Genomic DNA, 15,187 nt, shown 5'->3' with positions numbered 1-15,187 from the left:
AAAAAAAAAAAGGTTTGAAGAGCACAATTGCAAAATGATGGACTTTCGGCCAAACAGAAGAAGATCTAATATGAAAGTAATAATAATGATAACAAACGAAGGGTATTATGTAATTATAAAGTGTGGGTCCATGAGTTTTGGTAGAGAAATAAAGATAGAGGAAATTGATTGCACCCATCATAAGACCCGTGATACCCATCCCAAAATGTTTACAGTTTACTGTTTCTGTCCTTCTCTGCCATCATTTATAATAGTACTACTCTTATAGAAAGTACTATTAACAATTCATCATTTTCGTTTAGGATATGAATATTATATGCCACGTCGGCCTACAATGAGGTCAAAGACTCAAGAACAAAACTTCACTACAACAAATTCATTAACTCGACCATGTAGCCGTTGTTGGGCTTCCGACAGAATCATAAAGACGAGGACAAAATTAACAGCTTTTATTTTTATTTTTTGTTAAATAATTAATAGCTTTTATTTAATTCATCAGGATTAAATAATGATTTATAAATTTTCAATTTCTTAAGAAAGGGCAATTAAAAAAAAGAAAAAAAGAATATTAGCCCCTTTTGTTCGACGACGACAGCGAGCGCACGGAGGAGTGTTCTCGTTTCCCTTCTAACACTGTGCTTAGAATGGAAGGATTTTATAGGAGGAAGTTGAAGGGAAAATAAGGAAAAAAAAAAAAAAAAAGAAAAAGAAAAGAGAGAGCTAGTTTCCCCTATTTGGATGTGAGTGTAAAATTAAAAAAGAAAAAAATATATTATCCAGAATCCTCCGGGGCCCACATTTCACTAATCTTTACAGGGAAAATGAGATAATTGAGCAGATATAGTAAATTACCAAAATAGTGAATGCCTCACAATCTAAATTTTGTGAATAAGAAGAGTAAAAAGGTAAAATTATAATAATATCATTTTCTTTTCTCTGCGTTTTAAAAATTTTAATACTCGAAAAATTAAGGTTTTAATACTCAGAAAGATTATTCGCAAGGACCATCAACCACAAAACATTGAAAAGAATACAGGGAAGAGCTCTTTTTCCTTTTTTTTTTTCTGACAACCACAGGAAATATATGATCAAGGCAAACGTCTATTTCCTAATAATCAAATTCAAAAATACTGAAGTCGGAAGATCATTTAACTTTTAATAGCTAGGTTCTACATTATCAATTGTTGAAGTAAGTCACACCATCGTACCAAAAGTAGGATTCCACACTGTAACAACAGTTTTTCAAGTGAAAAAATAAGGGGGAAAGGAAAACAGAAGACAGGAGGCCCACTAGAAAGATTAGTTCCAGTGGAACAGACACGTAAGAGAATGTGTTGTCTTGAATACAAAATTTTGAAGTAGAAGGAATAGCGGAGAAAAACTTCCATCATGTTCTCCAGCTCAAGACACTGGATCAGCGTTGTGCCATCCCTTGGTGCAAGGCGGAATGCTCATGAATTCATCGAACTCCTTCGCATGAACATCACAACACTTCCACTGCAATACCATAGGAAATAAAGAAAAGATTATCATTAAGGGTAGTAGAAAGAAAAGACTTTTGAGTAGTAAAATGAGGCATAACAGATACACAATTTGACGCACCCCTCTCAATCGATCATGAAAAACAGCAGGCCCAGGATGATAACTACAGGCAGTTTCATGATTATCCTTTTCTTTGAAAGTTTGACCACACCCCTGATTCTTGCAGGTTTGAGGCTGGTTTATATCAACTACCTTCTTTGGCAGTGCAGACGACACCTGTTTACCTGCATTGTTTATAACAGGAGCAGCTTGCTTGGCCTGTGAACCTAACATGGATATGATGTGTTTCAGCTTCTAAAGCATTAAAACCAGATAACTTAAAATGGATGAAAATTCAAAAATGCACAAATTGATGAATGAAAAACTGAATTTGTGTGTGCATGACATAGAAATTCACATCCAAAATTTTTATATTTTCCTTCCCTCCACACTCAAGTAGTAGACAATATCTAACATGCAGTATCCCAACAAGCAAGCAAGACAAGGGAGAGAGGGTGAAGGGGGGTAAGGATTAAGAAGCCCATGAGTAAGAAAGAGGTTCCGAGAAGCATCAAAAGTTAATAACTTCCCCGAAACTTAAACAAGGATCATGCAACCACTAGGAAGTAGTTGTCAGTTTACCAGATAAAGACAGCTTCATTAGCAAGGACAAGTCATCAATGTCAACCATAATAAATATTGCATATTGCATATGCTAAAATCAATCTTGTACATAATCAATTCCACATACACTAAGGTACTTCCATAAATTACTGCTGTAAAGAAAGTTAAAGAGCAAAACAATTCTTTTTCCTTTCCCATCATAATCTAGAAGAGAAAGAGTTATATTTGTTAATACTTTACAGGAAAATACAAAAAACAAAAATGTTCCAACGAAAAAGAAAAGCTACTAACCAAAAAAACAAAAAAAGGCATGTGTATGCTAATAAAATTACCATGATCTGAGCAAAAGAAACCCTGCTTGCACCTAGGACAAGATTCTTTAGAGGACATGTTGGTCGTAGTAGATGCAACAGGAGTAGAAATTGGAGTCTTCGGACTTGGAGTAGCCTTTGCTAGCACAGGTTTCTCAGTTGTGTGTTTACCAGTCTTACAACTTCATCATAGAAGAAACTTTGAGGAACTAATACCAACATTGGATGAAGAAAAATCAAATTGAAATAGCAAGATTGAACAAATCAAAGAAGTTTGATTCCTAAATCAAGAGGAATGCTACTAAATTTTAGCAACTATCTCAAGTTAACCTTGATCTCTAATCCAGTTAAGGTCAGCTACAAGGACCATTTTCCTCTACTCAGTTGAATTAAAGGAACAAACTAGAATAAACATACACTCAATTTCAGACACTAGTAACAAACGTGAGTCAGTTTCACAAACCTTACCACGCAAACAAATGCTGATAGTTTGATGATATTTCAAAGAGTACAAAACCCAAATTAGCAAGGGTGAAAATTTTTGACAACAGTAATGCAGCCAAGATAAAATTCATTATGAATTTTAGTAGGTATAACATATTAACAATAAATCCAACTCAACTCAGCCCCGATCCAATCTAGTTTGGGTTGGCTAGTCATTCAAGAGTTGAAATTTCAATCTATTGGTTCTAAATCATTTATATACAGCTAGAAAAAAGTTCTCCTCAAATAGCAAAAGTTTACTTGCAGGGGTGGGGACCATTCCCAATCGTCAAGAAAGGGGAGAGAGAGAGAGAGAGAGAGAGAGAGAGAGAGAGGAGAACAGGCATACCCTGGAATTTCTAAAAATAAGGTAAAATCATGACTTCTTTTCTTGCAACAACTCCATTCTTTCATTCCATCATGAAATATAGGCTGGAAAATGCATTCAAGCAAAGTGAAAGCAGTACGTCAAAGTTAATGATGGAAACAAGGTTTAAAGAGGAAAAAGAACAAGAAATCTTTTTCAAAAGAACTAAATAAATTAGAATAGATTTTGACTTACTCCCTAAGAATACATATGCCAACATGCGGTGATCCCAGTCCAACCATGCAAGATAAAAGTCAATTAGCACAATCCAAAAATATAATTATAAAAGTAAATAAAATGGACAGTGCAATAAATGTTTTCACAGTTCAATGATAACAAATATATCTGGATTTTGCAAAACCTATAAAATAAGGAGGAAAAATGCACTAAATGTTGCTGAAAACCTAAAACTACAATTTACTAGGTGCATAACAGCACAGATGAAACTGTCAACAGAACTAAAAACAGATCGCTATTCTACATGACGTATGAAAATTTAGGACGCCTCAACTCATCAACAATTTAACAATTAATGCATTGTACTCTCCAGAATGACAGTATTGGCTTGTACTCTTTCAGAATGAAAGTGTTGTAACCTAAGCCTTAATATACCCGCATATCCATTAAAGGTTTTTGCTGTACACATTACACACCTAAATTACATATTGACATTAGGGACTTTCAGAGTTTGATAACTTAGTCCTAAACAAAAGGGAGATCACAGAGATTACAAACATCATGCCATAGCTAGAAACATGCATCATTACAAAGTTGAAGAACCATTAACAAATTTTGTCCAAAAAAAAAAAAAAAGAACCATTAATAACTTTTGTTACTACTTAAAAAAGAAATTGACAAGTAAAGAGTAAAATTTTATCCACTTTTACATAAGTTGTCTAATTAACATGCAATATTCACAATGACAGCCAAATAATGGATGGTTGCCGTCACAGAGATCAATGTCGCAGAATTTGTGATTGAAACAAATGCACCCACTATATAAACCTCTTACTCCGGTCTAATACTTCACGTCAACAGTTTCAAACAATAACAAAGCGCAGGAGTGGCTGATCATGTCCTTTATTCAATTAGCTAGGTTCGAATTGTCCAAAGAAATAAACAAAAGAGCTTGATAATTCGATATATTTTTTTTTTTACTTCATCAGTTGGTACTGAAACGCTGAACAACAATTTCTATATGAAATAGAACAAAATTCAATTAGAAAGAAGAAGTGAGAGCACAGAGCAAATTGACAAAGTAAAGCCATCAGGCTTCGATTCGCGAACACAAAGTATATGAGCGTGAGTAGAGGCCATACAGTTGAAAAAGAAAAAAGAAAAAAGAATAGCAGAGGACATACAGAAGCATGGTATTGACAGGAATCTTCGGGGTTATCGTGTTCGGTGAAGAAGGCGTTGCAGCCGATTCGCTGGCACCGGAGCCTTACAACCTCCTGCTCCATTCTGTCGGTGTTCGAAAGACTCGAGTAGACTCTGATTTGTCTCCCGATCCGAGCTTTCGTAATCCTCTAGACACTGCTAAAATGTGAATGGAAAGAGCGGCGTTTAGAATTTGATTCCATTCTCCTTTGTGGAGCTCCAAGTGTCATAATCGTAACGGTTCATAAAAATTCCACAATTATTATCCTCACGTATCAACGGCTCAAGCTTTGATTTTTTTTTTTTTTAAAGAATAAAACTTTGATTATTGATTATTGATTATTTGAGCTCTGGCTGCACATCCTTTTTGCCTTGATGAAGAACGACAATTGGTAAGTATTGCTCCCAAATAGTTCAGAATTTTTTCCTGTAATTTTCTTTGTGAACAAAAGTATAGTGTTTTTAAATTCATTTTCGTGCAATTCGTAGATTAAATTATGAAGAGGTTAGAGAGTAAAAACAAAGCACACGCCAAAAAAAACCATGCAATTCAAATAGTAATAATTTTAACAATTGATATAGTTTTCACTTTTCACTTGGAAAATGTAAATAAGAAACAGAGGCACTGGCAATCCATAGAGCGGAGGAAGGGAGAGGAACTTCATAGCATAACTAATAAAATCGTAATCGCCTTGTAACACCTATCAATTTAATTCTTAAAGTATACAACTGTACTAAAGAAAGTCCCTATTGGATACATATACATATATTTCTTAAATCTGTCAATGTCTCCTAAAATTTCTTTTCCCTCTAACAAAATCGTAGTGTCTCGAGAACATGGATATGAGAAAATGCCACCAAATCACCAGCAGAATCATATATACACTACTCAAAGAATGTGGTATATAAATGAGATCTTCAAGCTGAAATGTTAATGGAACTGAAATTCCCGGTGTGTCGTCTGAAATCTAGATCACCGAATTGACAGTGAGGAGAACCCATATGCCTACAAATTACTTAAGTATTTACTCCCTGATATAACCAGAACATAAAATGCGCAAGGTTACAACACTCTGTTATGCGCTTCAATCATGGAAACTCTCTCCTGAAAGAATAAATGCAAACAACGATTGTGTCAGACATTTCCGAGTATCTTCACAACTTCTGAGCTGCAAACATAAAGAGGGAAAACAAAGTGTTGCGAACAAAGAACCAGAGCAGACATTCAACATTCCACTTGAGGTATATTCAACTAAACCATGACTCGAATAAATCATATGTCCGCCTATGACTATTTGTATTTTGTGGCAGTAAGTATGAGACTGGCTTCCTTAATGAATCCCTCAAATATTCATCGACCAAAAACATGAAGATCACATTAATTGGTTGATCATTGATGTAAACAGAGTGATGGATTCCACCAAAACTCTTGCTTCAAGGATGTTTCAGCATTTACTATAAATATGAGAAAAACTGTATTTTGTAGCCTGAGTGAAGAATATATAATATCCAGATTTTTGTTTCAAGTATATTACATAGTGGCCGTTCAGGCTTATCTCTATGCATGTATAAGCATGTGGGTGGAAACATGCACATGCACACGACACAGGGAGTGAGATAGAGAGAGTAACCTCATTCTGCGTGCTGCTTTCTGATGGAAACCATTGCAGTAGGACACCCAAATTCATGACGTTGGGTATCAATTTAAACAAAAGAGGAGTGGTTACCTGAATGAGCAGTTGAAGAAGTAAATATTAAACCTGAGAGAGCCAAAAGTATAATTAGACTTCCAAAGCCTTGACTAAGTAACAAACCAGGCTAAGAGCTGTTGTTCCGAGAAGAAGAAGATACATCTTTCCCTGCATTAACCACAAACGTGCACATGCACACACGTGCCATATGCATATATCAAACTTAGATTCTCTAATTATGCCATATATCAATATAAGACACACTGCTTAGGAGAGGTCACCTCGACAAGATGAAGATTTGAAGCACGGCTTAGGAGAACAAAAGCAAATTCTCCAATTTGAGCAAGCAATACTCCCACCTAAACAACAAAAGATGAGATATTTCTCTTTAAAAGACAAAGAAATTCACATATAATATTTACAAGTAAAATGGTTGTATCTTCTTCAGCAAGTTTAACGAACTCACATGGAATGATGTCCTAATGCCATATCCAAAGGCTTTCACAACCATAGCAGCAACAGCTGTCTTGACAACTATGACCAGAATGACAGATGCTAGCAATATATCCACATGGTTCCACAGAAAATGTACGTGTATGAGCATCCCAATACTAGAAAGGAAGAGAGCTGCGAACAGGTTACGGATTGGTTCCACCTAAAAGATAAAATGCCCACAAATTCAAAAAGGTACTGATCCCATAACATAATATAGGACAAGTAAGTTGAAATCAATTGGGCCACTAGATGAAGTTTGAGGGTCAAACCAATTATCAATTTAAATGGTTAAATTTCCAACATAATTATTAGCTCTACCTGAGCAAACTACTTTGAAATCTTTATTTAAATGCTTTGCAAACTACAATTTAAGGATTCCAGCATCTCTAAATTTATGTGATTGAGCCAGCTTTTTTAGAAGGTAAGGAACCATAGCCATTTATGATAAATGAACAACAATATTCCAATAGCTAAATTTAATTCCGAAAGAATTCACATTCAAAGAATACGAGGAGTGAAAGCCAGGAATGCTAAATGATACTATAACGCTAACAGCATTTAAAGCCAGTGAAGCATGTGCTTCAAAATCAGAGTTGAAAGCATTAAGAAGTTCAGGAGAACATTAAAATACAGAACTTTGATTTTAAATATATAGTAACACAAAGGAAATAATTTAGGATAAAATAAAATAGCACACTGTCCAAGCACAGAAGTATACCTGATCTAAAGTGTGTTGTGCAAAGTCAGTGGTAGATATCATAACTCCAGCGACAAATGAACCCAACTCAAGACTAAGACCAAGCTTATCGCTGCACTGAAATGATTAAAGGAATTCCAAGAGCATTAAAAATGAGATTAGAAAAAAAAATAACAAGCAGTACTATGCTGTGAAGACTTCATCATATACTGAAGCCCTACATGCATTGTAACTCAGAAAAATTAAAAATAAAATATTATCTTGCAAAGATTTCAATGAATAACTGCTATTGCTTGATGTCTCAATTATGAGCATATCAAGCTCTTTTCCCAGGGAATAAAATTGATGATACAAAACGTTACATTAATAAAACGCCACGTCTTAATCTGCCCCAGTTGACTTAACTTCAATGTAACTTCATTAGACAATGAAGAAATGATCAGCATGCAGGTTTTAAAAAAAATATCAGCCCTTTTGCAGTCTGCCTCTCAATAACAAAAAATTTAACGGAAAAAAAAAAAAAAAAGTGGGCATGGTTTGCCAATTCAAAGGGCCTTTTTGTTCATTTGCTTTCTAATTCCTAAAAGAGAAAATATGTTAACAAATTTAACACTCAACCCAACTAAAGGACAAGAAATTAATATTCAGCAGAAGACTAAATCCAAGTACAACATGTATGGCCAGCGAAAAATGGGAACAAATTTAACGCTTACCCAAGCAGATAATAAGCAGAAGGCTACAGCGGCAAGCTGATAAAGTTCATTTGTCTGAATCACAAAATGGAAACAAATGTGAACTTTTGAAGACATCCAAAGAAGTATCCAAGTGAAACCATAAGAAGCAAGGTAAATAAAACAATCGACTTACTTGAGATGATAGCTGCACCATTAACTTAAGAAAGCGAGGAACAAATGACCAAGACAATATAGAAGCAACAGTGAGGAATATGGACAACACCAACAGCCTGCAGTTAATAACAAAAAGAAGTTCAGATTCATTCCAGATCATCGACATAATTACATGGGGGTCATGGCTTGCAATAAGTTCAAAGCTCTATAAGTAAGAATAAAAGAAGTCACAAAGAGTGGGCCCAGACCCCCCTTCTACCCAGAAAGAGAGACACAGATAAAGGGGGGGCATGGAGTGGATGTAATTCAACAACTGCAGTAAATGATCTCTCTTTTCCAAGAAAGAGGAGAAGAGGGAAAAGATAACAAAACAAACTTACAGTTTCCCCATTGAAACCATTCCATGTATAAGGCCACTGCTGCCACCCAAGACTGGGAGCAAAGCGAATAACAAACCAACAGCACAATCCTGCAATAATACACAATGAAAGAGTAATGCAGATAAGAAAGCAAGACTTTCCACCTTAACAAGCCACAGATTAAATGTACAAAATGAACATCAAAAAATAAATAAAATAAAATAAACCTGAAAAATAAGTGTCCCAATTGTGACTTGACCATGAAGAGCACTAGTACTATTCCGTTCAACTAAAAATTTCACCACCTGATAAAAGGTTTAGAGAAAAGCATGAACTCCGAGTTATGTCATGAGCAGTATAAACACTAGTATCCGAAACTACTCTAGAAGAGTACCACTGCTGTTGATGACATTGACAGAAAGGAACCTAAGAAAACACCCTCAGACAACTTTGCTCCACACAACTGCATGGTTGATAGATGTCTACATTAGCAGACCCTTCAACAGGAATTATAGAAACTCAAGCAGAGTAAGCCAGATGCTTTAAGCAACATACCACAGCAGTTATTCCACACAAGAACATAAATATCATAATTTGAAGTAGGCCTCCAAGAACAGCAACAGGGCCTACAACTTTTAACTGCATAAAATATGAGTTAGAACAGCCCTTCTAATTTAAAGAAGGAAAACACTATCATAAATGACTATATAACCTCCAGAAAAAGCTGCAGCATATAAATGCGAATTTCCCAGGCCAAGTGTAAATTACCTTTGTCAATGAAAACTCCAGCCCTAAAGCAAAAAGAAGAAACACAACACCAAACTGGGCTACAGTTTCAACCTGTGGTGGAAGAAAAAGAGAACATGTAACAGCCATCATATAAATATTATAGCAAGAAATCCTCTACGCATGGACTTCCTAGCTGAAAAGCTGATATGCAGAAAACCCAGCAAAGGGTACTTGCTGATACTATTTATCAAAGATTATTTTGCTAGGATGGTTTGTTGAAGATATGAGTCACTTTTTCTGGGCCCTACATTCTCATTATTGACAACAATCGAGCGCTTACATCAAAACTCAACATTGCCTCAGTATAACTCCTAATAAATGAAAAAATACACAGCAAGAAGATCATATCCTAAAAACTAAGCATCAATAGTCCGTTATACACAAGGAAAGAATCTGAATCTTGCATCTGGACACAGCCTAGATTATGCACTCAGCTGGCCATGATCAACCACAATTTTTAGCAGCTAGCTACAGGTCATTTAGTACAAAATACAGCCACCTAAGAGATCTTGGCACATCCATGCACTTTTCCCACTACAGTTGAGATTAAAAAAGAAGAAATTCTTATAGTAACATGAGTGTCAGTTAATCTTTCAAATAGCTCAGTGATACGGGGACAACATCCTCACCTATAATATGTTGATGGTGCTCTAACTTATCATTTCCATAATATCCCCACATATACTATAACAAATTTGAAATTCAAGCCTAATTAATAAATAATGCAGGCTAAATTAGATGAGCACTATTATAACCGGCAATACATCCATCATAACAAATTATGTGGCAACATTATTCTGTCTTCTGGAGATATGAAAGGTGGCAGTCCAGCTAGACTCTGACATCAAGAATGTTAGCATAACAATGATGCTTAAAGGCAACAAATCCCCACTTGACAGCCCCAAAAATTTGGAGTTATCCAGAGAACACCTTTAGTGAAAAAATCTTGACTAAAAGCATACAGAGAAAATGAGCACTCAGGAAAATGGAAAATGACATACCTGTACCATTTCACTAATGAATTTTAAACCTCCTGGTCCAATCATCGAACCAGCAAGCAGATATCCCACAATAACCTATCATGCATATCCATTTCAAATTAAAAAATACCATAAATAGTGCACAAGATAAATCACAAAATAAACATGAGTATCCACCATAACCTAAGTAAACCAAAAAAAAAAAAAAAAAACTACCAAATGCAAGCAATTCAATAACACATGTAGATACTTACTGGTTGTCCCAAACAAGAAAAGACAATTCCAGCAATTGCCGCAGAAACTATGACAACTACTAAATCTGAAATCAATCTGTAGAAATGTCAAACACGATGTATTAAAGTATAAATCTCACGAGGTATAAATAACTAGAACTCGACAACTTCAAGCATTGTATTAGGTTAAAAAGGCAAGAAAAAGAAAAAAGAAAACCCTAGGTGACTGGTTCAGGAAAAAAAAAAAATAGAAAGGTGTGCCTTCCTTGAGCCTTAGGCGCAAAAAAGGGACATGCCTCTACCCAGAGGCGACAGCCTGAGTGAAGTCGCCGGCCTGAGCAGTGTTAAGGCGCCTCTTTAATAACTATGAGACTAGGCACAAATGTTCAACAGCTCATCATTTAATGGACATCAGAGAAGCAATTGCCATTGTATAAGAGTCATAAATAGATTTAAAAGATATTAACCTCAAATCTACTTGAAGTACTGGATATTTGGATTTCTTATTTGACATCACGAATACATTGTCCTACAATTAATAAGAGAATCATGTTATGAGAGATCTAAATTGATAATAAGAACCGTTGGACCCTGAATCTGTTCATAAGATTCTGGATAAAGAGCTCATTACTGACTTTCAGCACACCTTTTTGTCAATAAGCGTTGTCATGTCCTCAGAATCTTCATTTTCAAGTGAAAATACATCTTGTAACTGAAATGCTTTTGTCCCACTGACAAAAAAATGAGAGAGAGGAAAAGAAAAGAAATAAGGACATATAAAATGAGACAGTTTTGTCATTGAACAAAACAAGGTGCAAAAACATATCTTGGCACATATTGTCATAATGCAGCAATTTTGCACCATAACTACATCATATTCCCTTACTTAGTCACTTGTGTATCATTTTTCTTCTCATGAGAGATTTTAGCTACAGTTTCCAATACAGCCTGTAAACCACAAACAAAATTTCTATTTAGCATAAATAACATAATTAAATAGTATTAACAGACAAACAACAACAACTTGACTAGAAATCTAACACATGAAATGCAAAAAAGGAAAGATTTTAATTCTGTCATGTATGAGGCATAAAAATAAATATGGTGTGTCACAAATGTTACTTTCCCCATTAACTGTTAAAGGTAACATATAAAGCCGGTTCTTTAAAGCTGTTTGAGCGTCATGACTAAAACTAGAACCCCGCCATATTATTTTGCAATTCTTTCTGTGTATGCACACAGCAGTAATGCTAAAGCTTTCAGAACTTCTTTAACAACAGTGAATAAGCAAACTGTGGTTGGATGCATTGCATTTTGATCCAACATATTTTAAGGAAAAGTTAAACATACCTGTTGGTCAGCCACACTGCTGTTGAAGTTGCTTCGATCAGAACCTAGGAAAAGAGAGAACAAATTTAAGTTAACATCACCCAAGCGGCATCCATGGAACCAAACAACTATTAAAAAATGATAAACAATCCTATGGCAAGCAATATTAAGCCAAAAACACCAAACTGGATTCTACACAGAGGATTTAGAGATATTTAACAACCTAATGGCAGGGCATGGAAAACTTGCTTCCTTTCCAAGAACAGAAGCCAATGTCATGATTTTCAAACCAACACAGTCTATCACAATTTGACAATGAGATACGGAGGCATAACAATGTCAAAAACCTCAATGAAGAAAGTGGTTTGGGGGTCTCATCTTTATCAAAGTCTGCAAATTCCAATTGCTAGAGAATGGGAAATGACGTTCTAGTTGATCAGCATAGGTCTCTGCCAATTCACACTTAGCTTCTCATAAATTTGTGATACTTCTTTTGAAGAAGTATGATGGTCCTTATGGCTGCTCAGTTACTCTCATTATACTGGCTTCCTGAGATGTTGTGTTCAGCTAAATATTAATCCATGGCAAATGTTCCATTGCCTTAAAACTTTTAAAAATATAAAGTCTAATTAGTTGTATTCAGGGTTCGGATTGTCCAGTGCTTCCAAAGATCAAAATAACATTTCATTTCTATTGAACCAGAAATGTGATCTTAAGCTTTAGATTTTGACATCATTACAGTTAATATTTGATCAGGTTCATTGGATAACTTTTCACTTTTGTTAGAGTACTGAAATTTGAGCATTCTCTGCAGGAAGCATTAGAGTGCCCTTTTTTTTTGTGGATAATTTCAAGTATCGAGTGACTCTACATGTCACGATCAAGCAAATTGTAATCAAAAGTCCTGGATAAAAAATTTAAAAAAAAAAAATGAAAAGGCTACTGAAATTATTTAGTTATGTTAAAATCGTTCTAAAGGACATGGGCTTTGATTCCGGCAGCACTTGTTTTAAAACATCACCTCCTTTTAATCCCCATAAAGGAAATCAAAAGCCTAAGACAATAATCTCAATTTTTGTTTATTTTTTTATTTATTACTATTATTGTTATTATTTTTTTTTTTTTTTACAAACCATATAATTGAACACAGAAAACTGAGCTCACCCAAGCACAATAAAACACCATATTTCCTTCGCTCTGTGTTCATTTTCTGCCCAGATTTCAGACCTTCTCTAGCATGGCAAATTGGTAATCCAATTCACATTTAACAAAGTCATAGATATCACAGATCTAAATAGCAATCTAAATTGTGAATTTCACTCTCATATTTCCTCAGAAGCACTTGTTTCAGTTATAGCATTCTATCTGTTTCATAAACTCCACAGAATTCCTTTTTCATTTTTCTGAATCGCTAGCCTTCTTCTAATTAAGCGCCGCCATTTCTTCTATTACTTTTTATTTATTTATTTGCTTATTTTATCGAGTAAAACGCAGCATCAACTAATTTGAGTCTAAAAACCTAATAAAATGAGGTATATGTGTCCAAAAAATCATTACATAAATAATGGGACTGAACAAAGAAGTAAAAGCAAAAGCTCCTAACCTTCAGGCTGATCATTTTCAGAGAACTCTTTCTCCAGAACCCGATCGAACATTTTCGCTATACTGCCTTCTCCATTATCAGGCGCCGAGGAATTCAACAAATTCCCGTAAAACCGCTCCCTGGTCTCCTTGTCAGATCTTGCGGACACACAAATCGCTGAGTAGGCCAACAGCAACAACAACCAAAACCAGAAACCAAACACTGCCCGTTTCGCTTCAAAGCTCGCCATAGATTGTAGCAATCTCTCTCCTATAAGTTGGGAAGCAAATTAAAATCCAAGGGAGAGGGAAAGGGAAATTCGAAGTAACAATGCGAGATCGTGGAGGCTTATTTGATCGAACTTGAAAGGCTTAAGCCGTGCTTTTCTTTGTTTTTCTTTTGTGCTTATGAACGACTGGGATTTAGCCACCCAAGGCGTGCTCGCATGGGACTTTGTATATTGGTATAACTATCGTTAATTGTGGTCATGTGGTGCATTCGCGTCATTTTGACGTTTTGCAGCTGTAAAAGTAGCTTCTGTCTTGGAGTCTCCTGTTGCATTTCAATGCCGTAAACGAACCAATGAAGTGATTGTTTGCTATTGACTCCCTCCCACCATTACAAGTTTAAAATAATTAATAATTAATTAAATTATCATTTATTAATTGTCTAAATAATTAATACGTCCTTTGTCTATGAAAAAATAGCTCTAATCATAAGTATATAATTATATAGATATTATGATTAAATCCTAATTTTTTTCTAATATATTCTTACATTTTTTTCATTAACCAGAAATGAGAAAGGATAATGTTTGTTGATAAAAAATACATAACAAATAGAGATTGAGTAGGATTATTCTTTTATAAAAAGAATATATTCCATATAAGTAAAAAAAAATAATAATACAATAAAAGGAATACTTATATAGCTAGTAAAACTGTTTATTTAAATTATTTCTTCCGGTTTCCGTTCAATTTGCTAATGGAAGATGCAATTTCGTTATTGCCATCCTTTTCTCTTCTTGTTTTATTGGAGATTGGAATTTAACCAGCTTCTTTATACTATCTTTTAAAATTGCGGTTGATCAAATCTGGACTTTCTCTTCTAAGGAAAATGCGATGTAAATGAACCAAATCCATATTAGCATGTTCATTGGGCAATGATTAACTAATAATTAGTGTGCTTGTGAGGTGGTTATTATGTCACTATCGTTAGTTAGAACTTAGAGAACAAAACATGAGCGATAGAAATAACAGTAAAGATTAAGGAGAATTTAAAGGACATGCAAACAGTCTAACAGAAAACTAAACAAAATCCATAATTCAAATTCCTAACTTCAAATGTGCGCTTTTTTTTTTTTTTAATTCAAAACTTGCTTTATTTATTAATTAATCAAATCAAAAGTCAATACATCTATATCTATCTATCTATACTACATATAAAAATGACAATGAGAGAAAATAATGAGATCGCCGATATTGTCCTTTTGAAATTT

The 15,187-nt window shown here is 34.8% G+C and overlaps 2 protein-coding genes across 3 annotated transcripts; both read right to left on the bottom strand.

Moving 5' to 3' along the window:
* Window positions 1–1,128: 1,128 nt before the first annotated feature.
* PBS2 (cysteine and histidine-rich domain-containing protein RAR1) lies at window positions 1,129–4,894 on the bottom strand. Its single transcript, XM_012234986.4, has 6 exons — window positions 4,668–4,894; window positions 3,502–3,504; window positions 3,289–3,371; window positions 2,478–2,638; window positions 1,603–1,808; window positions 1,129–1,497 (listed from the first exon to the last, which is right to left on the bottom strand). Exons 1-6 carry the CDS (start codon window positions 4,767–4,769, stop codon window positions 1,402–1,404), a joined length of 651 nt encoding a protein of 216 aa, XP_012090376.1. The 5' UTR covers window positions 4,770–4,894; the 3' UTR covers window positions 1,129–1,401.
* A 468-nt stretch (window positions 4,895–5,362) lies between these two features.
* Window positions 5,363–14,192, bottom strand: KEA5 (K+ efflux antiporter 5). 2 transcript variants are annotated; one of them, XM_012234985.4, is made up of 20 exons: window positions 13,711–14,188; window positions 12,129–12,172; window positions 11,665–11,726; window positions 11,425–11,509; window positions 11,246–11,307; window positions 10,800–10,875; window positions 10,567–10,641; window positions 9,545–9,616; window positions 9,332–9,415; window positions 9,171–9,239; window positions 9,004–9,081; window positions 8,798–8,886; window positions 8,437–8,533; window positions 8,283–8,336; window positions 7,591–7,686; window positions 6,844–7,032; window positions 6,659–6,736; window positions 6,501–6,545; window positions 6,318–6,413; window positions 5,363–5,791 (listed from the first exon to the last, which is right to left on the bottom strand). In XM_012234985.4, exons 1-20 carry the CDS (start codon window positions 13,937–13,939, stop codon window positions 5,750–5,752), a joined length of 1,722 nt encoding a protein of 573 aa, XP_012090375.1. In that variant the 5' UTR covers window positions 13,940–14,188; the 3' UTR covers window positions 5,363–5,749. The 2 variants fall into 2 exon arrangements, with proteins under 2 accessions (XP_012090375.1, XP_089582928.1); XM_089726802.1 differs by lacking the exons at window positions 5,363–5,791; window positions 6,318–6,413; window positions 6,501–6,545 and having other exon boundaries at window positions 6,659–6,763; window positions 13,711–14,192.
* Between the last annotated feature and the right edge of the window lie 995 nt (window positions 14,193–15,187).

Source organism: Jatropha curcas, chromosome 10 (genome assembly GCF_041381405.1).
Source record: "Jatropha curcas cultivar XTBG-Jc1 chromosome 10, XTBG_Jcur_1.0, whole genome shotgun sequence".
NCBI classification, from domain to species: domain Eukaryota; kingdom Viridiplantae; phylum Streptophyta; class Magnoliopsida; order Malpighiales; family Euphorbiaceae; genus Jatropha; species Jatropha curcas.
Note: the sequence above shows the minus strand (reverse complement) of the source record. Positions and strands in the feature narration are given on the sequence as shown.

Coding starts and splice junctions, on each gene's coding strand:
- KEA5 (XM_012234985.4), bottom strand. CDS start 13,939: ATGGCGAGCTTTGAAGCGAAACGGGCAGTGTTTGGTTTCTGGTTTTGG. Junction 11,510..11,664: donor AATGATACACAAGTGACTAA/GTAAGGGAATAT, acceptor TTTTTTTGTCAG/TGGGACAAAAGCATTTCAGT. Junction 5,792..6,317: donor AAAGCAGCACGCAGAATGAG/GTTACTCTCTCT, acceptor TTATTCTTTCAG/GAGAGAGTTTCCATGATTGA.
- PBS2 (XM_012234986.4), bottom strand. CDS start 4,769: ATGGAGCAGGAGGTTGTAAGGCTCCGGTGCCAGCGAATCGGCTGCAAC. Junction 2,639..3,288: donor TTATTTTTAGAAATTCCAGG/GTATGCCTGTTC, acceptor TCTATGATGAAG/TTGTAAGACTGGTAAACACA. Junction 1,809..2,477: donor TTTCTTTTGCTCAGATCATG/GTAATTTTATTA, acceptor TATCCATGTTAG/GTTCACAGGCCAAGCAAGCT.